The sequence below is a fragment of the Mixophyes fleayi genome, chromosome 2, assembly GCF_038048845.1.
Source record: "Mixophyes fleayi isolate aMixFle1 chromosome 2, aMixFle1.hap1, whole genome shotgun sequence".
Classification (NCBI taxonomy): domain Eukaryota; kingdom Metazoa; phylum Chordata; class Amphibia; order Anura; family Limnodynastidae; genus Mixophyes; species Mixophyes fleayi.
In genome coordinates this window covers 206,852,867-206,877,183 of record NC_134403.1, presented here as the reverse complement: position 1 = coordinate 206,877,183, position 24,317 = coordinate 206,852,867, and the positions used below count along the sequence as shown (strand labels likewise).

At 42.8% G+C, this 24,317-nt stretch overlaps 1 protein-coding gene and 1 long non-coding RNA gene across 7 annotated transcripts in view; one reads left to right on the top strand and one right to left on the bottom strand.

The window, feature by feature from the left end:
* Nucleotides 1-23,134, top strand: part of LOC142138609 (uncharacterized) — a 115,945-nt gene extending 92,811 nt beyond the window's left edge. For 5 of the 6 annotated variants that reach the window (XM_075195410.1, XM_075195408.1, XM_075195406.1 and 2 more), the window contains 4 exons: nt 10,664-10,811; nt 15,646-15,737; nt 19,246-19,347; nt 21,513-23,134. In XM_075195410.1, the coding sequence (XP_075051511.1) occupies nt 10,664-10,811; nt 15,646-15,737; nt 19,246-19,347; nt 21,513-21,785 (615 nt within the window). In that variant the 3' untranslated portion in view covers nt 21,786-23,134. Of the gene's footprint in view, nt 1-9,421; nt 9,912-10,663; nt 10,812-15,645; nt 15,738-19,245; nt 19,348-21,512 lie in introns of those variants that run through there. The other variant, XR_012688061.1, reaches the window with a different exon arrangement.
* Nucleotides 1-24,317, bottom strand: part of LOC142138610 (uncharacterized) — a 63,656-nt gene that overhangs the window by 29,022 nt on the left and 10,317 nt on the right. The gene's annotated exons all lie outside the window — the stretch shown is intronic.

Sequence of the window (24,317 nt, the reverse complement as noted above, 5' to 3'; positions counted from 1 at the left end):
GAAGTGTTAGATCACTTTCCAAGTCTGAGGAAGTTCCCTCTATCCCAAAGTAATGTGTATTTTTTTTTTTTTTAACTCAAATTTTTTTATTGCATAATAAAGTATGAATGACATAGACTTTGGACAACACACATAATGATTGAAATAATCGCAAATCAGAGTAGATATCCAGCAATGTCACTCACAAAACAGCAAGATATATTGCAATATAACAAAGTGGTAATGGGTAAGGGGCGGGAGGGGAAGGGAATAGGCATTGAAGGAGGTGTAGGGTAGGTAAGGGGGGGGGAGATGGTCGACTCATAGGATAAACTTAAAAAAAGCATGTTCACCTTCAAAAAGGAGCGTTGTCAGATCTGTATGGGAGTATTTTAAAGAAGTAAGGGGGTCGATGTTATCTGGAGTTGTGTAGGGAGAGACTATTTGGAGGAAGAGAAAGCTGCGGGGGTTTTAGGCATAAAGCCAGGGGGCCCAAATTTGATGAAATTTGTCTTCTTTGTCTCGCAGCAGCGACGTGATTTTTTCCATGTTGGCAATGAACCATATATAAGATCTAAGAGAAGAGATGCGGGGGGGACTCGCTTGCTTCCAAAATTTAGCAATCAGACATCTGGCGGCTGCCAGGACATGCGAAGCAAGTTTTGCGGAGTGGGTGTCTAGGTCTTGTATAGGATAACAGAGTAGGAAGGACCATGGGTTCTTCCTGATAGGGCATTGGAGGAGGGAGGAAAGAAGTCTCGAGACCCTGTCCCAGAAGGAGGAGATAACCGGGCATGACCACCAAATATGCACGAAGGTGCCTCGATGACCACAATTTCTCCAGCAATCGGGAGAGGCTGACTGGTACATCTTTGCGAGCCTGTCAGGTGTGAAATACCACCTGTAGTAGACTTTGTATGCATTTTCCTTAATTAATGTGGAGATGGAACTAGAAGCCACATTCAGCCTGATGGTCTTCCAGCAGTCCTCCTCCGGGGGAGGGCCCAGATCCCTCTCCCACTCCCTCTCATGTGCGTTCCCGGAGGGTATCAGTTTCCCTAGTAGAATACTATACAAGGACGAGATCATACCCCTTCGTAGAGGGGAAGAGAGGCAGAGAGATTCAAATTGGGAGGGGGAGTGAGGTGAATTGTCCGACAGGAGTGACAGGAGGAAGTGCCGAACCTGCAGGTATTGGTAAAACGACGGGTGGAAGTTAGGGACTCTAGAGCAGAGGACGTCATAGGATATGGGCCTTCCTCGCTCAAGAAGGTTCCCCGCAAATCGGAATCCCGCCCTAGTCCATAGCCGAGAGAAAGATCGGGACATTCCCGGGGGGAAGGTGGGGTTATGCCAGAGGGGTACAATGTGCAGAGGGTTAGGAAAGATAGAGAGATGGCCCTTGCAGGTCTCCCAGATCCGAGCCGCAAACTCCAGAGTTGGAAAACGTTTGGTTAGGGCCTTCCGAATATCAGAAGGGACTCCCCAGAGGCCTGACAGGCCGGGTATGGAGAGATAGGCAGCCTCCAAGTCTGCCCATGCATGAGATGCCGGAGGAGCAAATGAGGAAGCTATTGAGCTAAGCTGGGCTGCCCAGTAGTAGGCCTTAAGATCGGGGAAGCCCCTGCCTCCACAGCCCTTAGGTTTTTTAAGTAGTGCCAATCGAAGCCTGGGAGACCTGCCTCGCCAGACAAATTTGGAGAGGTGTTGCTGCATAGAGTAAATTTCAGTTAGGGGTATTCTCACAGGTAGTGTCTGGAAAAGGTAGAGAAGTTGAGGGAGAACAGTCATTTTAACCGCAATGATCCTGCCCAGCCACGAAATGATTAGGGTTCGCCAGGAGAAGATGTCTGATTTGAGTTTGTGGAAGAGAGCTGGATAGTTCTCCTGATATAGGGTTTCATATGACGTGGTTATATATACTCCCAGGTATTTTAATTTTTTCTTCTGCCACCTAAAGTGAAAATGGGAGGTGAGATCATAGCAGTCCCGTGAGGGTACATTAAGAAATAGGGCTTCGGATTTTGTTATGTTGATTTTATACCCGGACAGGTCGCCATATCTCGAGAGGAGACAGAACAGGTTGGGCAAAGATATTCTTGGCTGCTGGAGCGTGAGGAGTATATCGTCAGCGAACAGCGAAAGCTTACTCTCCAGAGACCCTGTCTCCACTCCTCTGATATCTGGGGAGGCTCGGATAGTGGCTGCCAGAGGTTCAATGACCAGGGCGAAAATGAAGGGGGAGAGTGGGCATCCTTGGCGGGTTCCATTGCTTATTGGGACGGGATCAGAAGGAGAACCATTGACCATAACCTTAGCAGAGGGGTGAGAATACAAGGCCTGGACCCCCGACAAGAAATCCCCAGACAGACCGAAATGCTTGAGGGTATGAGTCATGAACTGCCAGGAGATCCTGTCGAAGGCCTTTTCGGCATCCAAGGATAAGATGATGGAGGGAGTTTTCCTAGTGTTAAGTATATGAATGAGGTCAATAGTTCTCCTTGTATTATCCCTGGCCTGCCTACCAGGGACAAACCCCACCTGATCATAGTGAACTAGCCCGGGGAGTACAGTGTTTAGGCGATTGGCCAGAATCTTAGCGTATAGTTTTAAGTCGTTATTAAGGAGGGATATTGGGCGATAACTAGCACAATTGTGGACTTCTTTGCCCTCCTTGTGGATCAGGGTTATCCGAGCCTCCAGAGATTCTTTGGGCCAGGGTTTGCCCTTTAGAATAGAGTTAAAAAGAGTGGAGAGTTGAGGGGCCAGAAGAGCAGCAAATTTCTTATAGTAGGCTGCGGAAAACCCGTCAGGACCAGGTGCCTTTCCTGCTTTCTGAGCCTTAATAACCTGCACTACCTCCTCCAAGGAGATGGGTTCACTAAGACGATCTGCAGCCTGGGGAGTAAGCTTCGGAAGACGAGCATCCTCCAGAAACTTATCTATACGCTCTGCCTGTTCCTGATGGGCCGAGGTGTTGGGGGGTTGAGGGAGGTTGTACAATTTTAAATAGTAATTCTGGAATTCTGAGCGGATTAATTTTGGGTCATAAACCAGAGCTCCGGAGGGATCCCTAATAGCCATAAGATTACGGGCCGAGACTTTGGTCCGCAGCCGAGTGGCCAAGAGCTTGTCCACCTTATCACCCTTTTCGTAAAAACGCTGATTCAGCCATTTCAGCTTGTTGGCCACTCGGTGGGAGAGAAGTAGGTTAAGTTCACCCCTCACAGAGGTCAATTGTTTGAATAAAGCAGGGTCAGGATTAGATTTATGTTGTTCCTCCAATTGGTGGAGGGCCGTGGCGAGACGCATGGTCTCGGCTGCCCTAGCCCTTTTGGCATTTGCTGCCGAAGCCATTAGATGTCCTCTAATGACCGCCTTATGAGCATTCCAGAGAGTAGAAGGTGAGATATCAGGAGATTCATTTGTTTCAAAGTATTCGGATATTAGGGATTTAATATGAGCTACTGTATTTTTGTCGTGAAGAAGGGACTCGTTGAGTCTCCAGGAGAAAGTGGAGGGACGGGAAGCTAGGGAAGAGAGGTCCGCCGAAATTGGGGCATGGTCAGACCATGTAATTGAGTGGATGATGGAGTTAGTGAGTTTAAGGGTCAGGTCGTGGCTGAGCAGGATCATGTCAATTCGGGAGTAGGTGTTATGGACTGAGGAGTAGAAAGAATAATCTCGGGCCAAGGGGTCAGAGATTCTCCAAGTATCGTACAGATTGTGCAGTTTCATGAAATCCTGCAAGGCCCTAGAGTTCCTCCTGTCCCTCCCGTCGGAAGGAGCAGTTGAGGGAGCAGATCTATCCAAATGGGGGGTAAGGACCGCATTAAAGTCTCCTCCTACTATCAATTCTCCCCTGCGAACCTGAGAGAGTGTAGCTCCCAGGCGTTTAAAGAATTTGTGCTGATCTTGGTTCGGGGCATAGATATTCACTAGCGTGCACGGGAGGTTGTTCAATTTACCGACTAGGATAAGGTATCTACCTTCTTTATCTCTATGTGAGTCTGCGAGGTCAAATACAAGATTACGTGAGAACAGGATTGCCACCCCGCATCTCTTCTTGGCAGAGTCACAAGCATGATAAGAGAGTGGGAATCTTTTGGATTTGAGTTCCGGGCGCAAGTGTTTGATAAAATGGGTCTCCTGTAGGAATACTAGGTCGCCCTTAAGGGCCTGTAAAGAAGCGTAGAGTTTGCCCCTTTTTTGGGGAGAATTAAGACCTTTAACATTGAAAGAAATCAGACGGAGTGTCATGAGAAAGTCAGAGGGGAAGAGTCAGGAGGTGAAAATATGTGTGGCGGGTTGTAATTTTGGTTTGCTGAAGGGATAGATACCAAAGACGACCATGGTTGGGGGGACATTGTAGGTGTGGTGGGAGGATGGGGAAACATTGTAGGTGTGACGGGAAGGTGGGGGTAGGAGGACGGGTGTGGTGCAGGACGCCCGTCCAGGGTGCTGGTGGGACAGAAGGAGCGGTACCCTAGGTACCCGGGGACCAGCTGAGAGCAACCAAGCTCTATGGGGGAAGTGGCAAGGACTTACCAATCGAGAGGTCGAAAGGTGAACGGCTGACGGGGGGGGGGGGGGGGCGCGAGGTGGGCATCTGCTACCCAGTGGGTCCATGTGTGTGGGTGTGGGGAGGGGGAGGTGACAGACTAGAGTGAGTCAGGAAGATGGGACCACATAATGCAGATACATTAACTATTTAACATTGTCAAACTGAAGGGTGCAATGATAGCAGGCGGATGCTTACTAATGCCAATACGTACCAATGTGAACATGTAAAGAAATCCAACAGTTAAACGAAAAACAATTACATAGCAAGTCCAAATAGACCTTAAAATCAGACAAACAGGCCTGTCAGTGGTCATAGAGGAGGTACAGCCTTTCCTAGGGGGGTCCATAACGGCTTTACGCTGTGGCTCCAAGACGGCCATGGGTATGGAGATCCACCTGTAAGCGGAGAGAGCAAAAACAAAAAAAAAGAAGGAGAGAAAAAAAGAAAAAAAGAAAAAAAAAAAAGAAGAAAAAGGGGGGGGCCAAACAGAAACAGCAAGCCTAGGACATATAAACGGTACAGTGAGGAACTAGGCAACATATGAACATTTCGGAGGATTCGTCTCCGAGTAGGCATAGTTCCTCGGATAGTCTCCAGTAGGGGTGGCCACTATACGATCCGGAGCGGTTCTCAATAACCCTGATCCAGATGGACCTTCCCTGGATGGGGAGTTTCTCATCCCTAAAAGACAGTCAGGGAGGTAGATTACGAGGTCTTGCGAGGAGTAGAAGATTTCTGTACTGTGGACCATTCGCCTCGCGGAACTCTTTGGGGCCGCGGATTTGTATCCTGGTTGCCCGAGGTAGATGTTTGAGAGGCACCCGGGGGGGGTTCGGGAGCAAGGCCTATGCGTTGTAGAAGAGCCCGAGCCTCAGGGAGTGTGCGGGCGGAAATCTGTCGTTCCTGATGCCAAAGAAACAGGCGGAAGGGGAAGCCCCAGCGATAACGAACATTGTGGTCTCGTAGAACTTGCGTTACTGGAGCGAGCTCCCGACGTCTGGCCAGAGTGGTCGGAGACAAGTCCTGGAAGATCTGTATGTTGTGACCCTCGAATGTTAGGGTGTGCAATTTTCTGGCTCCGCGTAAGACCATCTCCTTGGTGGTAAAGAAGTGAAGCCGTAAAATGACATCTCTAGGCTGGTTCTGGTCGGTCGATCTGGGCTTTAGGGCCATATGGGCTCTGTCCAATAGTAAGTAGTCCTCCGGGACCTCAGGAGCCAGTTGTGAGAAAAGCTTCTTCAGATACTGGTCCAGGTGGGCAGATTCGACCGTTTCCGGAATGCCCTTCAGGCGTAGATTATTCCGCCTAGCCCGATTATCCATATCTTCCTGATGTTCCTGGACAGATGTCAGGTCACTACGAAGGCGTACAATATCCTCCTCCATTCCTGTCTGGGAGGACACCACCGTTTCCAGTCTTTGTTCAACTTGGTCAGTGCGAGCACCAATTGAAGCCACCTCCGCACGTAGTGAGTGAAGAGCAGTTTGCACCTCTGAATGGACGGAAGACTTCAGCTCTTTCATTTCTTTGATTAGCGATAAAAAGTCCCGTCTGGTTATCGGGGATGTGTCATCCTCATCTGATTCAGATTCAGCAGAGGTATGAGCGGAGTCTGTTCTCTCCCGATGCGGAGTTGAAGTCGATTGCTTCGAGAAATACTGAGGAAGTCCTTTAGAATGAGGTTTCTTACCTCCTTTAGGCATTGTGGAGAAACACAAAGGGCTGGAATTTTAAACAGAAGTGGCAGTATGTCCAGGCAGGTTAGCAGAGTAAGTCACAATGGACGGACCCACTTAGGGAGGAGGGCTCACATGGATCTGGAGTTGAAAAGCAGTGTAGAAGAGACTTCCCCCCCCCGTCAGCATTTAGGGGGTTAAAGGGTCATTGAGCACCCCAGGATGCCCGAGCCGGAATCCAATAATAGGTAGGATATGGAATGGATAGATGAATCAGCGGCCCAGAGCAGCCTTTGCAGGGAAGGACTGAGAATCTGATGTTTATGACAGTGTGATACCTATATGCTTAGAAATCCAGGGATGGCAGTATAAGCAACTGACCACTAGGGGGCAGCGGTCTCTGTGGAGCCTGAAGGTACTGTATTATACTATAGATGCATCTAGGGCAATTTACACTTAGAGGGATCAGTATAAGCCCTGCATCTGTCTCCCACAGGACTAGAGAGCAGTTTTGGTGGCTAGATGTTCTCCACTCAGCGCTTGGAGGAGGAGGCAGCCTGGGTAAGCAGATGGGATTTAGCCTATGTACGTAGTGACCCTCCCACACTGACCTGCTTCCTATGTATCCAGGTAAGAGAGGCTGGCCTCCCTAGACTTCTATGATCCGCAGATCCTCCAGTGACAGCGACAGCTTGGAGCCTATGGACTGGAGTTTCAGCGTTGCGCGGCTGCGCCCGGTGTCAGCTGCCGCAGGGGGATCCCGTGGATGGCCAAGATATACTCCGGCTGCAGGTCCGTGCCGGAAGCTGGGGCCCCCGAAACCGGAAGTGCGGGTGGCGGGGTACAGGCGGCGCTACAGGCCGCGATTCTAGTGCAGGTCACAGGCCACAATTACCCAGAGTGGAGCGCTGGTTTACAGGGCTGCGCCGACCACGAAAGCCCTCTTGTTGGTGGTAGGTCTAGCGTGGGGAGATCCGTGCTGAGCCGGCCGACCGGAAGTGCTGCGGGGAAGCCGGAAGTAGCGGGGTCCTCCGAGAAAACTTCAGCCCCTGGTCCTTACCGGAAGTAGGCCCCCGGTCCACACTCAGCTCCCTCTCCGGGCAAATGCCGCCCTGCGATGCAGTCCAGCCGCGCACCAGGTGCCTCCTCTGCCGCTCCGGTGTCCGTGACTCTGACGCAGGTGAGTATGCCGGTCCCGAGGTGCGCGTCACCGCCAGTCGGGGGATGCTGTCTGCGGCTGCTTCTATGGAGCTCGGTGGGTAGCGGGGTCCCGTATGAATAGGGTCCAGATATTTGTTTGGAGGGTTGTTTATTTAGCCTCCGGTGTCGGCTAAAGTCGGTGTGGTGGAGCCAGACTGATCCCGGAAGTCGGGGAAGTTTCTTTTATTGCCTCTGGGGCAGTTCAGGTGGGGTTCCAGGGCGTTTGTGCTAATTTAGGAGGGGTAAATTCTAATATAATCACCCAATTTGTGCTTTGGGAGCAGGAGCCGAGGTAAAGCACGACCACCCGATATGGCTGCCAAGCCACGCCCCCAGTAATGTGTATTTTAAAGATGTGACCAGGGAAAACATCTCTTATTGCTCAGAAAAGGCTGCATTCCTTCCTGGCTTATCAGCTGGCAAATCAGACTAGAGTTTTAGTGCATCAGGAGATAGCCCTGGGGGATACATTGGATTTTAGGTGCAATATTCATGGAATAGTTTGTATCCGCAATATTGGCCAAAATAGGTAAAGAGTGCCCTGCAATGGAGAAGCAGGGTCCTCTCTACCCTAGTTTACTTATCATTGGTGATGCAATAAGTAGAAGATACAGGTGATCAGTGTAGAAGGGTGACATGTACCGAGAAGAGCAGGGTTAGGTGAGGAGGCAGAACAGGTTGAAAGACAAGGAAGTAGGAGTGGATGGAAACAGCAATAAAACAATGGTACAAACATATGCAAATGACGAGATCATAGATACCATTCCTGAGCATCAAAAGAAGTCTAATATCATGGTCAGGGTCAAATTCAATTTATTGTTTGAGGTAGATGGTTGCAATGACCTTTGCATTGTTATAAATATTTCATAACATACCAGAATTTAAGATATAAACATCTGCAATAAGCGTAACTAAAAATCATAGGCGAATCGCTCTTTGGGCTCTGTTGAAAGTGTTATGGTAGTTGGGATTTTGTTCAAGGATTTCATTAAAAAATATCCTGAGTTGGTCGTGGTAAATCCCCTGGTTATATGTATGACTGTACTGCTGCTAAGAGCTTATTCACGGAGGGAGCTCTGAGCAAGCTAGTACTTCATTGTGCTTTATGGGGGGGGGGGGGGGTTGTCCCCCCATTAAGGATACCATGGATGCCAACCTGGATGTAGGGGAGCAATAAAGAAGGTAAATGGGGGTTATCTAGGGGAGTGTTTATTTTTAATTAATATTTTTCTTCAATATTGTGTGGTCTTTTTTCTTTAAATTTTTCCCAAGTGCCAGTAGTTCTACAAGCACCATCATGCCCAGACTCTTATGCTGGAACCTGCACCACAGACAAAATCTTTAAAACTTCTGGTAAATTAACAAACCAGGCACCCACCCACCCACCAGGGGTGTGGGAATAGCCCTAGTGCCATTCATAAGATCTTGGTATGCTCTCCCCCATTACACTTGCTTTGTTGCTACATACCACCATACCACCACATAGTTCCTTAAATGGTGATTATATATTGCATGCTGTTTTGCACCTGTATAACCAAGTTCCAAAAGATCATGGACCATAATGTATCTTCCCACATGCCCCCCTGCTCTCCCTTATCCCCTTCACTTTCACTGGCCGCAGGGCCGGTCATTTTAAAGTTTTTTTTCTTTCCTCTCTTTTAAACCCATATCATCCTGTATGAGTATGAAAATTCTTTTTTTCAACTTAAGTAGTCTAAATGCAACTAAGAAATGCGCAATAGCACTGTCCCAATTTAACAAAAACCAACATGGTTTTTTTCTACAAGAAGTCCACTTCAGGAGCCCCCATCCATCACTGACAGGCAGACAGTTCACACAATTATTCTTTGCTTTGACTGATGATAATCTTAGGAGAGTGGCAATTCTCATACACGATAGAGTCCAATTCACTCTCACTTTTATTCGGTGAGTATCAGCACGTTACTTTGAAATTAGCCTTCACATACGTTTCCAACACACTTTAATCCTCTTTCCTTACAGGTTACGGAGGAGATTGTGACCCTTGGAAATTACTTCAATGTTGTCTTAGACCCTAAGCTAGAGAAGGCATCAGTAAAAGCAATACAATAAGGCCCCACTTGAGAAGCCAGAAAACTTGCCACTCCTTAAACTCCACACACTCTGTGACTCCTTAGAGCAGGGTTGTCCAACCCGCGGCCTGGGGGCCGCATGCGGCCCAGCATGCCTGTAAATAAGGCCCAGCAGGAGTTTTGGTTGTGGCAAGGGGGCAGCGCTGTTAATAAAAAATAAATACTGCTAAAAAAGATAAGAAAATACTTACCTTGTGGTCACGCGGTCCCTCCCTGGTCTCCTCCTCCGTGCGGCGCTCGCAGTGAATGTCGGGCGTGGCATCATCACGTCCGACATCCATTGTGGAGCACAGCACATAGGAGTCACCCGCGCGAACTATCAGCAGCAGTGAAACGAAAAAAAACAAGAGAGGAGAATCAGAGAACAAGCCGATTAAAAGGTAAGTTAAGGGTTTTTTTTTGTTTTTTTTATTATTTCGAGGGACGCTGACCAGTGCATAAACTCACCTGGTCCTGGAGCAGCACGGACCTTATCTTCCTGTCATAATGACTGCTGTATTGAAGCCCTTCATAAAATGTTGTAACAATATCACTTGATGTTTGACAGCAGCTATTAGCATGTCATTGAAGCACAGAGCAACAACAAGGAGCATTAGCAATGTTTTCTATGTTTATTTTGGATGATCAGCTATCATTAGTGCTAGTGTATTTTATGTGTGGCCCAAAACAACTTGTCGCCTTCCAATGTGGCCCAGGGAAGCTAAAAGGTTGGACACCCCTGCCTTAGAGTCAAGTAACTCATTATTCATAAAATATATTCTTGTATTGACATAACCTGTTACTGCCAGCTATTGGCAAGAAGATTTTGTCATCTGTTGTATTCTGCTACTTGCCAGTATACCTAATCTGTTTGTCATACATGGTAAAGAGCTGTGATCGTTGTATAGTGCTATATAAATAAACATTTATACATATATTGATAAATTAGTACAAATTAGTAAGCAGAAAATCTACACCATAGATGAAAGTGAAACAATGTAATTTCCTAGTTAGTAGAAGGCCTATCATGAAAACGTTAATACAAGAGAGTGCAAAAACAAAATATATATTAAAATATACATGGACGTTAATTATTAGAGTTGTGTTTTCACTCAGAATCAGTGATGATATATTGTTTTTCATGTCTTTGCAGATGTATTGTCACAACAATTCCTATTTTGAAGCTCGGTGTAATCCACACTGCATGCATCACATGTGCAATGATACAGTACATAATGAATGTTCCCTACACTGCTGCAAAACACCAAGATGCCTGACTCTAGACAACATCATTCATAGCGGTAAGAAAGCAGTGTTAGTTCCTTTTGTCTAATACAGCAGGTAGGTTTTGATGGCAATAAAGTGACCCCTTAAAACAATCTCACTGGAAACTTTCTAGTTCCTATAAAAATAACCTTTCTTATATGTTTTGCTAGACACTAGACATATTTAGGTTTTAAACCTCTCTTGGTGAGTTTGGTAAATGAAAATAACTAAACAAAAATACCTTCATGACTGGTCGTGTTAGCTAGTCAAGTAAGACTGGTATGGCAGCATATATGTATCATTTATTTACAAATAAATATATATATATATATATGTATATATATTAGAGATGGGCGGGTCCGGTTCTCCGAGAACCGAACCCACCCGAACTTTGGGTATCCGAGTACCGAGCTGAGCAGCTCGGTACTCTCCCGCCCATTCCAAATCCAAATCGAGGCCGAACGTCATTGTGACGTCGTCGGATCTCGGGACTCGGTTCTCGCGATACTTCAACTTTATAAATACACGCCTCCACAGCAATCCATCGCCATTTGACAGAGGGAGAGAGCAGGGTGTAGTCATAGGCTAATTAGAGCAGGGACAGCGAATACCATATTGTTCTTGCAATTGCTCTAACCAAAATCGCTAGTGCAGAGAGGAGGATAGAGGTTTATTATTTTTTCTTCATATTTGGCACTCCCCAGCGCTTTTGGGGTGTCCCCCATAATTGTGCATTAATATTTCTGGCTGTCAAAAGTCATATCTGTCAGCATTATCTACTAAATAATTTGTAGCACACCTCAGTGTTTTTGGGGTGTCCTCCCTAATTGTGCATTAATATTTCTGGCTGTCAAAAGTCATATCTGTCAGCAGTATCTACTCAATAATTTGTAGCACTCCTCAGTGTTTTTGGGGTGTCCTCCCTAATTGTGCATTAATATTTCTGGCTGTCAAAAGTCATATCTGTCAGCAGTATCTACTCAATAATTTGTAGCACTCCTCAGTGTTTTTGGGGTGTCCTCCCTAATTGTGCATTAATATTTCTGGCTGTCAAAAGTCATATCTGTCAGCAGTATCTACTCAATAATTTGTAGCACTCCTCAGTGTTTTTGGGGTGTCCTCCCTAATTGTGCATTAATATTTCTGGCTGTCAAAAGTCATATCTGTCAGCAGTATCTACTCAATAATTTGTAGCACTCCTCAGTGTTTTTGGGGTGTCCTCCCTAATTGTGCATTAATATTTCTGGCTGTCAAAAGTCATATCTGTCAGCAGTATCTACTCAATAATTTGTAGCACTCCCCAGTGTTTTTGGGGTGTCCTCCCTAATTGTGCATTAATATTTCTGGCTGTCAAAAGTCATATCTGTCAGCAGTATCTACTCAATAATTTTTAGCACTCCTCAGTGGTTTGCGCTCAGAATGGATTCAAAGCAGTCCACATATGATCTAAATGAGCAACCAGGTTCTGTCACCAGTCCTGATGTTAGTGTTCCCAGTACGTCATCTGGCCAAGGCGATGTCAAACAACAGAGTGTTTTCAAATTAGTGCAAAAAACAAAAACCAAAAAAAAATTTACTGTATTGAAGCGAAAAAGAAGTGTAACTGAGCAAAAGTTAAGTGACGATAAAAAAAAAATTGCAAGCATGCCATTCTACACACGCAGTGGCAAAGAGAGAATGAGGCCTTCACCTTTGGCTATTAGTGGCAGATCCCAAAAAGTTACCCAGGCTACAATTGGTGCACAACTACTGTTACGCGTCAAAGCTGAGCTGCAAGATACCAGTGAGGCATTACAGGAGAATATTTGCTCTGATTCACAAATGACAACAATCCCTGTGGAGAGTCCATCCAACAGTGGGATGTCTAATCGTGAGCATTCTGCTGATGTGTGCCTTAATAGCCCGAGTGTAGCCGGTGATACCCAAATTGAGGATGCCACTTTGGAATTAGAAGAGGATGAGGGGGAGATTTGTGTAGGCGACGAGGGCGCTAATGATGATGTTGATGATTATGATGCAGACAGATACCAAATTGCCTTTCTCAATTTCTATTTATATTCTAGATTATATAACGGCTGAATAGTTTTCTATTTTACTCCTAGTGGAGAGAGGATCTGATGCAGACAGATACCAAACTGCCTTTGTCCATTTCAATTTATATTGTACAGTCTATAATGGCTGAATTTTTTAGTATTTTATACAAGTGGAGGGGGGGCTAGAGAGACAGAAACCAAACTGGCTTTCTCCATGTCAATTAATATTGTACAGTCTATAATGGCTGAATTTTTTGGTATTTTATACAAGTGGAGGGGGGCCTAGAGAGACAGAGTGACCCCAAACTGTCTTTCTCCATGTCAATTAATATTGTACAGTCTATAATGGCTGAATTTTTTGCTATTTTATACAAGTGGAGGGGGGCCTTGAGAGACAGAAAGCAAACTGGCTTTTTCCATTTCTTTACATATTTAACTATAAGTGTAGGGTGTAATATACATTCAAAGACGATGGCTGCATTGCCAATATGCATAGATGGAGAGGAAGACAATCTGTTTTGTGTGTAGAATAGGCCTACCAACGAAGAATTAAACTGTTTTTTTGGATGATTTATTACCTCAACAATTAGATTACTTGTCTCTAAAACAGTTGGAGCACTAAATTGGGTTAATTTAGGCCCAAAAACATGGATTTTCCCAAAAAATAGCAAAACAAAACCAAACAAAACCAAAACCAAAACCAAAACACGCAATGGCGGTTTTGCAAAACCAAAACCAAAACCAAAACACGACGGTAATCCAGATCCAAAACCGAATCCAAAACCAAAACACGGGGGTCAGTGACCATCTCTAATATATATATATATATAATATAATGTCTTTTATACAATGTCCAGATAATCTGGGAGCATTGTGCCTGCTTCGACACACATTAGTAGGTGCGTACATGGGGAAAAATAAAGATTTATATGCAGGAGACGTATTCCAGTATGTTCACCATTTGCAGAAATTATCTATCTAGCTATATAAGTACACAACTAAATAAATACTACATTGAAAGAAAACAGCTTTTGTCTTTCACTATGCTGCAGCAGCAGTACACTCTTCATGGCTTTGTGTAGCAACTCTTCTCTGTGGGGTGTGCTGGTTGATCATGGCTGTCTGCACAGATGACTTGATTTAAAATAGAAGTCTGTGCAGCTGAAGGCGCATAAAAAGCACTTGACCTGTAACGGGTCCTAGCTCACTTGCCGTGATGACCTGTGAAGAACTAGCAACCTGTCACACCTGCAAAGAGATGACAATCTGGGATGGGCTGAACTGGGTGTGTTCGGGAAGTATAGCTGGGATAAGACACCTTTGTCAAACCCCGTTTCTACTCTCCTAATTATGCTAGACTGGACACTGGGACAACAGGCGTCTGCCATGGAAACGTTTTCCGCAGGGACACATTACTTGCATGGGTGCAAGGACAAACCAGTAGCATAAGCAACAAGGGTGCTACTCACTATATATCGCAGCAGCGCTTCTTGACTGAAGAACGCTTTCCTTCCCACAATATGATACATTTCTAACCCAAGTAGTGGATGCCACCCACATTAGTCAAAGAATACGCAATGACCCTAACAATAACTATGGGGTTACTAGAGGTAGAGTAATGCCCTGACTATAACTAACACCAATAACCACTTAAGAAATATTCACCTCAGCCTACCTTTAATGGGGGCCTGACTGAGGATCCTGGGGGAAAGAGGGCACACCAGTAGTCTACCTTTAATGGGGGCCTAATGACTGGGTGCAGAACTCAAAATGGCCACCAACTGATTTGGTGGGAAAATGGGAGCAAAATCGCGGCTTATGAAACTATGCCTGGCCTTCAGGAGAACTGATGTTCGAATCCTATGTGTTCACAGGCCTAGTGCCTGATGAGTCAGTGCAGGCCTAGTCCCTGATGTAATATAGTCACAGACTTTTAGCCTGGACTATCATGCCCACAGGCTCTGAGCCTGCAAATATGCCAATAGACTCTGAGCCTGAAACTAACTGTGCCACATGTTCTAGACCTGAAACTAACTGTGCCACAGGCTCTAAGCCTGAAACTAACTGTGCCACAGGCTCTAAGCCTGAAACTAACTGTGCCACATGCTCTAGCCCTGAAACTAATTGTGCCACAGGCTCTAGACCTGAAACTAACTGTGCTACAGGCTCTAGACCTGAATCTAACTGTGACACAGGCTCTTAGCCTGAAACTAAGACTGGACTGGCCGCGACAAACACAGTTTGGCTCACCACGGTGGCCTCTGACTGGACCAAAGCAAATCTTCACAGATTCACTTGGTCCAGGTCCGGTTGAACACAGCTGATCCCTACATTTTTCACGACATCCAGGTAAGTCCTGCTGCTCCGCTGGGCATCTTTTCACAGAACAATACAATGTAAAACTTTTAACTGAAAGACCAGATACATATATAACACGCAAAACCTTTTTCCGTACGCTTCAGTGAGTTGTTTCATTACAATATATAACTCAACAAGTAATTGGGAATGTTTCTAAAATGAGGGTGTAAAATACAGATAAGCACTGTATGGACACATGGGTTGTGCTCAGGTATGGCATACAAATGGCTGCAAACCCAGCTCACAGAGCTAAAAATGATGGGCAATTTTATTCATGCTGTGGGCGTATACCCACAGTATATATGTGCATTTTTGCTCATCATAAATGACCCTCTATGTTTTGTCACATGAAACAAACTTCCTGTTTGTAAGGCAGTATAATATCACAAATACAGACATAAGACTAATGTGGACACACAATTTAGTATTCATCATAGTTTCCTTTCACATTTATATGTATTCTGTTTAATCATTATAGGCAACCACACAGCTATGGCTAACACAACAGCGGCTTCTAATATATCTACTACCACTGCCACTACTACATCTACAACAACAATTGTGTACAGCGTAAGTATTAAGCATACAAATTGTATCACCTTCCTTATGTGATCACATTAGTGTAAATATCAGTGATTGGCAGCCATCACATAAAAACATTGCTGTGATCTCTCTGTTCTAAGAGATGCGTTTGCAGTTTTCTGATATATTTATTGAAAAGTCTCCATTTATTATGCATTGCTATATTTCTAAATGCCGCCTGCTGTATTTGTAGCATGAGCACTAGGTGTCTCAACATTTTCCTTTATTTTGCTCCATGTTTGCTCCATCCTTTGTAAATTTTCATCAGTCCCTAATGTCTGATAATGTTCATCCAATACCTCTTAATGGGTGCACATCTTCCCATAAATATGCACATACATAGTAATTTACAGTCATGGGTCCCAAATTACCCAAACTAGCAATCCCTATCAATCGAAGATGTTGATCTTTACTAATGGAAGATTTGGGCAACAGATGACAATGATCTGTCAGCACATGCAGTAATTGGCTGATCACCCTACCAGATACCACTGCTTGGCTTGAGCCCTGAGTGACTGGATCATACATACTTCGCGTAGAATTCGTTGCCAACCATGGCACACTACAGTAACACGAACTCTACAAAAACTTTCTCGTAAAGCAGAACGTCACTGGCGTAAATCTTTTGCCTCTAATGATTTCGTCACATATACTGATATCTACCACTCCTACAGAAATGCTCTGGACACTGCAAAACAAGCATACTTCCAATCTCTCATCTATGCTCAGGCTTCTAACCCAAACGCCTCTTTAACACATTTAACTCTCTTCTGAATCCTCCTGCCCCAAATCCTCCAACTAACATCAGTGCACAGGATCTTGCTTCCTATTTCAAGGACAAAATTGATAATATCAGGCTTGAAATGGTATCTCCCTTGACAAGCAATCTGCTCAATTCCTTTGTAGCACCCTCCGACACTCTCTTCATTTGATCCCACAAATGAAGAGGAAGTTTCTACTCTCTTCTCATCTTCCTACTCTACCTCCTGTCCTCTTGATCCCATTCCCTCACAAATGGGTATGTCCCTGTCTCCTGTGCTCATTCCCCCTCTAACTAAAATCTGTAATCTATCTCTTTCTACTGGTATTTTTCCATCTATACTCAAGCATGCAGTGATTACTCCCATTTTAAAAAAGCAGAATTCTGACCCTAACTCTCTCATAAATTACCGCCCTATCTCCCAGCTCCCATGCCCCTCCAAGCTTCTCGAGAGAATTGCCTACACGCGCCTCACACACTTTCTTACAGCAAACTACCTATTGGATCCTCTTCAGTCAGGCTTTCGCTCTCAACACTCCACAGAGACTGTGCTGACCAAAGTTGTCAATAATTTGATCACAGAAAAAAATAATAACCAATACTCTCTTCAAATTCTCCTGGATCTCTCTGCTGCATTTGACACTGTTGACCACTCTCTCCTCATACAAACGCTGCAATCCCTAGGTCTTGAAGGCACTGTCCTATCCTGGTTCTCATCCTACCTATCTAATCGCTCTTTCAGTGTTAATTTCTCTGGATCCACCTCTGCTCCGCTTCCTTTATCAGTTGGAGTTCCACAAGGATCAGTCCTAGGTCCTCTGCTATGCTCTATCTACACCACTTCTCTTGGAAAACTAATAATCTCCTTTGGATTTCAGTATCATCTCTATGCGGATGATACACAAATCTATCTATCCTCTCCTGATCTTTCACCATCTGTGTTGTCTCGCGTTACTGACTGTCTTTCTGCCATTTCATCTTGGATGTCTTCTCGCCAATTCAAACTTAATCTTTCAAAAACTGAATTAATAATATTCCCACCCAAGAACAGAAGCTTCCTGCCTGACATTTCTATTTCTGTCAATAACATGACCATAAATCCCACCCCGCAAGCTTGTTGCCTAGGTGTAATCCTTGATTCACAACTGTCGTTTATCCCCACATCAACTCTATATCTAAATCATGTTACATACACCTAAAGAACATTTCCAGAATACGCACATATCTGACACAAGACACCGCAAAAACATTAATTCATGCACTCATCATCTCCCGCATCGACTATTGCAATTCCCTCCTTACTGGTCTTCCCAAAGTCAGACTTGAACCCCTACAATCTATTTTGCACGCTGCGGCTAGACTGATTTTCCTTACAAACCGTTATTCCTCTGCTGAGCCACTCTGTCAGTCTCTACATTGGCTGCCTGTATTTCAACGAATCCAATATAAAATTCTTCTACTAACATACAAGGCCATCAACAAAATTCCACCAACATACATTTCCTCACTTGTCTCGAAATATCTCCCTACTCAACACCTCCGTTCTGCACAAGATCTACGTCTCTCCTCCACTCTCATCACATCCTCCCATTCTCGGTTACAGAATTTTTTCCGGGCTGCACCTACTTTGTGAAATTCCCTCCCTCGCACAGTAAGACTTTCCTCTAGCCTTCAAACCTTCAAGCATTCACTGAAAACCCACCTCTTCAGACAAGGTTATGATATTCCTGAACCATCATCTTAATTTCCCTAGATTACCCTATTGCCATCCTCTACACTGCTAACGCAAGACAACAACCTTCTGACCAACATTGCAACACACACAGCCCACTCGGTACTTTTACCTTTGCAGTCTGGCTGGTCCATTGTGCAATATGATGTAGCACATGCCCTTGTGTTTCTAACTCCCATTGTTCTATAGATTGTAAGCTTTCGAGCAGGGTTCTCTTACCTCTCTGTCTGTATGTATTACCCAGTATTGTATTATTAATGTTTGTTCCCAATTGTAAAGCGCTACGGAATTTGCTGGCGCTATATAAATAAATCTTGATGATGATGATGAATGTCTGATAATGTTCATCCAATACCTCTTAATGGGTGCACGTCTTCCCATAAATATGCACATACATAGTAATTTACAGTCATGGGTCCCAAATTACCCAAACTAGCAATCCCTATCAATTGAAGACGTTGATCTTTACTAATGGAAGATTTGGGCAACAGATGACAATGATCTGTCAGCACATGCAGTAATTGGCTGATCACCCTACCAGATACCACTGCTTGGCTTGAGCCCTGAGTGACTGGATCATGTTGCAGTTTAGTGCCCCAGAGCTCAAGACAAGTGTCCTGTTGGGATCCAAAACGTCAGAGTAAAGGTATTTTGTATTATTATTAAGTCCCATGAGTGCTTTTTTTTTACTTTCTTTCCTTCTATATCAACATCAGCCACTATTTGCAAAGCAGTTTAAATTTGGGAAGAAAGGTAGCTATGCATAATATATGGATATATTATGCATAGTTAAATGTAACAGGCTTAATATTCCTTGATTATGTTTGTGGTGCCTTAATAACTACAGAGAATACATATATGGCAATATGTTAGATTACTATATAATAAAGTAAGCCTCATGTTAATTTTTGATCATCCTCCACCCATTGTGTACTACACCAACATCTGTTTACCTGTGAAATAAATGACTTGACTAAAACTTTATTTTAACCATTGTTACATAGGATAAAAAATGCAGATCATTCAAATGCATGGGGGCAGACTGCTATAAAACTCAAACAAGTGCAGCAGTGAAAAATTGTCAAGTTGGAATAAACCACTGTGAGGTAACAAGCGCTGTTTTTTAAGACTGTTTGTTTGAACACATAGGGCCTGATTTTGAGTTAGGAGCAAAGCAAAAAAAAAGGAGCAACTTTGCACCTGGACAAACCATGTACAATGCAAGGGGTACAAATTGATTTATTTGTTTGCACACAAGGGGAAATACTGGCTGTTTTTTCATGTAGCACACAAACACTTGATTGCTTTATTTTTACAATGAATTTAAAGTTGATCTAGGACATGCCCTACCGCAATTATAAATCTGTCCATACATTTTAAATTTACCTTCACCTTTGGTTTTGCCAAGGTGCAAATTTGCTCCTTTTATTTGCTTTGCTCCTAACTCAAAATCAGCCCCCTAGATTGCTCAGTTCATTACAACTTTATAATGGTAGTATAGTGATGAAATAGTGGTTATATAATTCAGATGATTTGGTCATGGTTTTAAAAAGATATGTACATTTTTTTTAACAAGTAAATAAAATAGACCTTTTGGGTTTATTTTTACAATGTATTTAAGATGTACCTCAACCTGAGGTAATACTACAGCTTGCTATGTCTTTAGGGTACATCATAGTGCCAACATTTCAAGTCTGTCAACACAATAACATGGCAGTGGAGGTGGGCATGTCTGCAAAGTGTGCCCGTTGCTTAGACAGAGTAAGCTGCAGAATTTCTTTGGTTTCAGGTATATGTTTGATACACTTTCCACAGAGTGTATCTAAAGGATATGTAATTTTAAAAGAATATGTTTTAAAAGGATATGTAATTTAAGCAAGCCTCACATGGACATGTACAGTTAGCATTCAATTTAGTTTAATAAAATGTGTTAATTGTATCCAGAGTATCCATTCTGCTGCCTGAGTTAGTAATTGAAATAGTGCCCTTCTCATCTCTTACACAAACTAATATAATTTCTATTATTATATATGCATTTAATATGTAGCTGATTAGTTTCTATGGATAAATGTAGATCTACCCCTAAATGTAATGTTGTCAAATGACCGTCAGTAACAGAATACCTAGGAAGATTAAACAGAAAGTTTAATGTGAAAATTTACTATACATAGGCAGCAAAAAATAGAATTCAGTGACAAGGATGCACAGAGCATAAATAAGTACTTTGGCTAAAACAGAAATGAAAAAGGAGCCAAGACTGCAATCTAGATAAAAGTAGAAACATACAAGGACAGGATATGACTGACAGGGAACACAAGGGGAGGAAGAACTTATTAAGGCAAACACAGCCCTGGTCAGATTCAGAGTAGGCAAGCAGCGAGTTATGAACAAATCATTTAGGACAACACAGAGATCATATCTGTAAGAACTAGTTAGGTTTACAAAAGGTAGCAAGTCAGAAATAACAGGATGCAGGTAGGCCAAAAAGCATAATACAAACTGGAATAATGCCAAGACTAGGCATAAATAGGCAGCCAAGTAAGGGACAGATGTAATCAGTACAAGACCATGCTTCTCACAGGCTTTAGAAACACCAAGGGGTATATTTACTAAACTGCGGGTTTGAAAAAGTGGAGATGTTGCCTATAGCAACCAATCAGATTCTAGCTGTTTATTTTGTAGAATGTTCTAAATAAATGATAACTAGAATCTGATTGTTTGCTATAGGCAACATCTCCACTTTTTCAAACCCATAGTTTAGTAAATCTAGCAACAAAAGTGCAGGACTGGCTCAGCAGAAAGCTTCCAATGTTGCAACCATCAGGAAATGTACTGACAGTCAGTAATAAACTAGTGACATTTGTGACTGTCAATAAGAAAAAAAGTCACATAGCATTCAACAGACCAATTGTTTCGAGTCTAAACAGGGTTATGAGCTCTATTGTATTTTCTCACATTACAATAACTCTGAACTAATGTAGCCCACAAATTAAGAACAGGTGAATAAAACAACAATTAAGTGACGTCATGGCTTCAGAGACTCCAATCTCAAATATAGCTAGTAGATTACAGAGATAGATGTTCTATCACTGTAGTTTCCAAGAATGTAAGAATATGGTTTCATGCTGATACGTTAGGTACACTGTAAAATATGGGCCTGTTCTTGATAATTAGGCACAGTAATAAACTATGGTTATGTAAAGTGTCTTCCTGAATTTCCTATGTGTATCAGTAAAATAATAAGGTATAAACTTTTCTTTCTGTCATGCAGTTGCAAAAAGTAATAAACGGTGAGACCGTCTCTTATGAGGGTGGCTGCAGTAACACCTGTTCCACCAGCACCAAATCCTGCGCTGTCCTCACCAACGCCAACTGTTTCCATGAATGTTGTAATGCTACAAGCACTGGATGCTGCATGAAATTAGATGGCCAGGTGCACTTCAACACCGCTGATGTAGTCCGCAGGGGTTCTGTCCTGAAGATATTCACTGGTGCCATCTTCGTTATTTTCATCTCTCGTTACATTTCCTCTTCACATGCATAAGTTTTAAGTCTAAAAATATGTTTTTTAGGAGGTGAGAATTGCAGCTGAACACTGAGATCAGGATAACCTTACTGTGCATTTATGATAAACTTGGTTTTGCCCAGAACATAAGGGAAACTTATAATGTCACTAAGAGCACTCTAAACATTATTCAAACATCTTCCGTAATGTAACATAATGTAAATTCTGCACATGCTGGATTTCATTTAAAATATATAATTAATAAAAATATATCACCTTCAGCATATTTGCAGGGAAATATGAAGGCATGTTAGATTAAATAATGTTGTAAATTGCAGACTTGTACAGTTCAAGGATTTATATTGTTTCCATCCCTGGAGCTGTTTGTAATATTTTGGACTTCTCCCTCTATTGTATAACAGTTCTGATTGACTGTTACAGATGCCAATCAAACTGGATTTGTACAATTTAATCACCAGTTGGAAATAAAATAAGTCTAATAAAAGATAGAGTTCCTACTAATAGGAATGTCATCAATCCACTATTTGTAGTCAATTTATTTTTTGTAACACTGGTAATCAGTGACTATTTATACTCTGTTTTTGCAACAAATATCTAGGGGTACATGCATTAACTTCCGGTTTTTGCAAGTCGCCCCTATTTGGCAAGTTTGCAGTGAAAATTTAAAGTGGCAATGGCTTTAAAGTCATTGTTTTGCCATTGGAGCTTTAAATTTTCATTTCAAACTAGCTCAATAGCGGCTACTTGCAAAAATCGGAAGTTAATACATTTACCCTTATAGTTCAACAATAACTAAAATATAAATGCATTTAATTAAACTATACATGTTAATACTCACGAACATATAGTTTCAGGGAATTAAAGTATAGATAACTTTCTTAATATTTTTTCCCATTTGGATCCTGAACAGACAAAGAGATTGTATAGAATGTCTGCAATTAGCTATCTAGTAAAAATGTACGTAAATCAAAATATTATAAGTTATTTTAATATGTACAAAAATATTTTGGAAATGTCAGAAAAATATTTCCATATTGTATGTTTTATAGGTTTTGTGGTCAGCTAGACAGTAAGATTTTAAATATGCTTATTCAAAAGACAAATTACATATCTTATATATATTTTTCTATTTATTGTAGTTTTACCTAGCTAAAGAAAATATAGAGCACTTTATATATGATTAGCAACTATCTACTTAACATTCTCGCTGACTTCAGAGATTTTATTAACACCCAAACTTCCAAAATGGTATATAGATAATCATGTTCTCTAAAGTTTATTCCATATGGCAGCATCTATCATTCCTATTTAAGCATAACACTTTGTCTCAGTGCTTAGAAAAATAAAGAAATAAATTAGGAAATTAATAGAGGTTATGTTGCTGTTATTATTGATAAATTAGTGTGTGTGGGGGGGGGGGGTGGCATGCATCAACATTCCTCTTTGTTCCTCTTCATAGCGACTCATTCACGCAATCTATGCAGCAGATTAGCAGATCATGACTATTAAGGACCGAAGGACCAGTTTTGTGGGATATATTTTTTCAGGTATGGGGTCTATTATACGGAATGTTTGAGACTTAGGGGTATATTTACTAAACTGCGGGTTGAAAAAGAGGAGATGTTGCCTATAGCAACCAATCAGATTCTAGCTGCATTTTGCAGAATGTACTAAATAAATGTTAACTAGAATCTGATTGGTTGCTAAAGACAACACCTCCACTTTTTTAAACCCGCCGTTTAGTAAATATACCCATTAAGGTTTTTCGGATAACATTTTGTTCTGTAGTTTGGGTCACCATGAAAAAAAATGTACTAAATTACTTTATAAGTTACCCCTGTTTCGTCACTCTGTCCCAGGCACTCCTTTCCCTTCCATTTTTATTTTTGCTCCATACAGAGACACTCAGGACCTCATTTAGAGTCGGACGCAAAGTCAGTTTAAGAAGTGTAGGAGTGGGAGTGTGCCGCAGCTTGGTAGGGTATTACGAGTGGCAAGCAACCCCAGTTGCGTCCCACTTTTAATACCCTATCGAGCTGCGAGCAGTTCCTGCAGCTAATTGCTTGCGCCACCTAATTCCTGCCGCACAGCTTTAGCCCTGTTTTGACGTGTGTTGCGTCTGCGTCTCACTGCGACTAGGATGTATTTACATGGTCACGCCTTCACAAACCCGTGTTCCTCCCATTCTCTCGTAGTGAGTCGCAAGTGTAAATTGCGTCCAAGATGCACGCGGATATGGTGCTTTCTGCACATGCGTGGTAGTGTTTTTTTGTTGGATGCGCCTAAAACGGAATTTGCGTCCGACTCTAAATGAGGTCCTCGGTGTCTCTATGTATGATACTATTACCAAAAAAAAGCAATTTGACTTATTTTGCTTTCTGGTTTTCTAAACTTTCTTGATAATGAGGTTCAAAGTAAAAGATTCCATATTTCTGTTCTCATACAATATATGAAAACATTATTGATTGCTCAGAATGGAGCTATCATCTATACAATGGGCTGACCAAAGAATCAGTACTGTCACTAGAAATAATAGTCTAACTCAGTGGT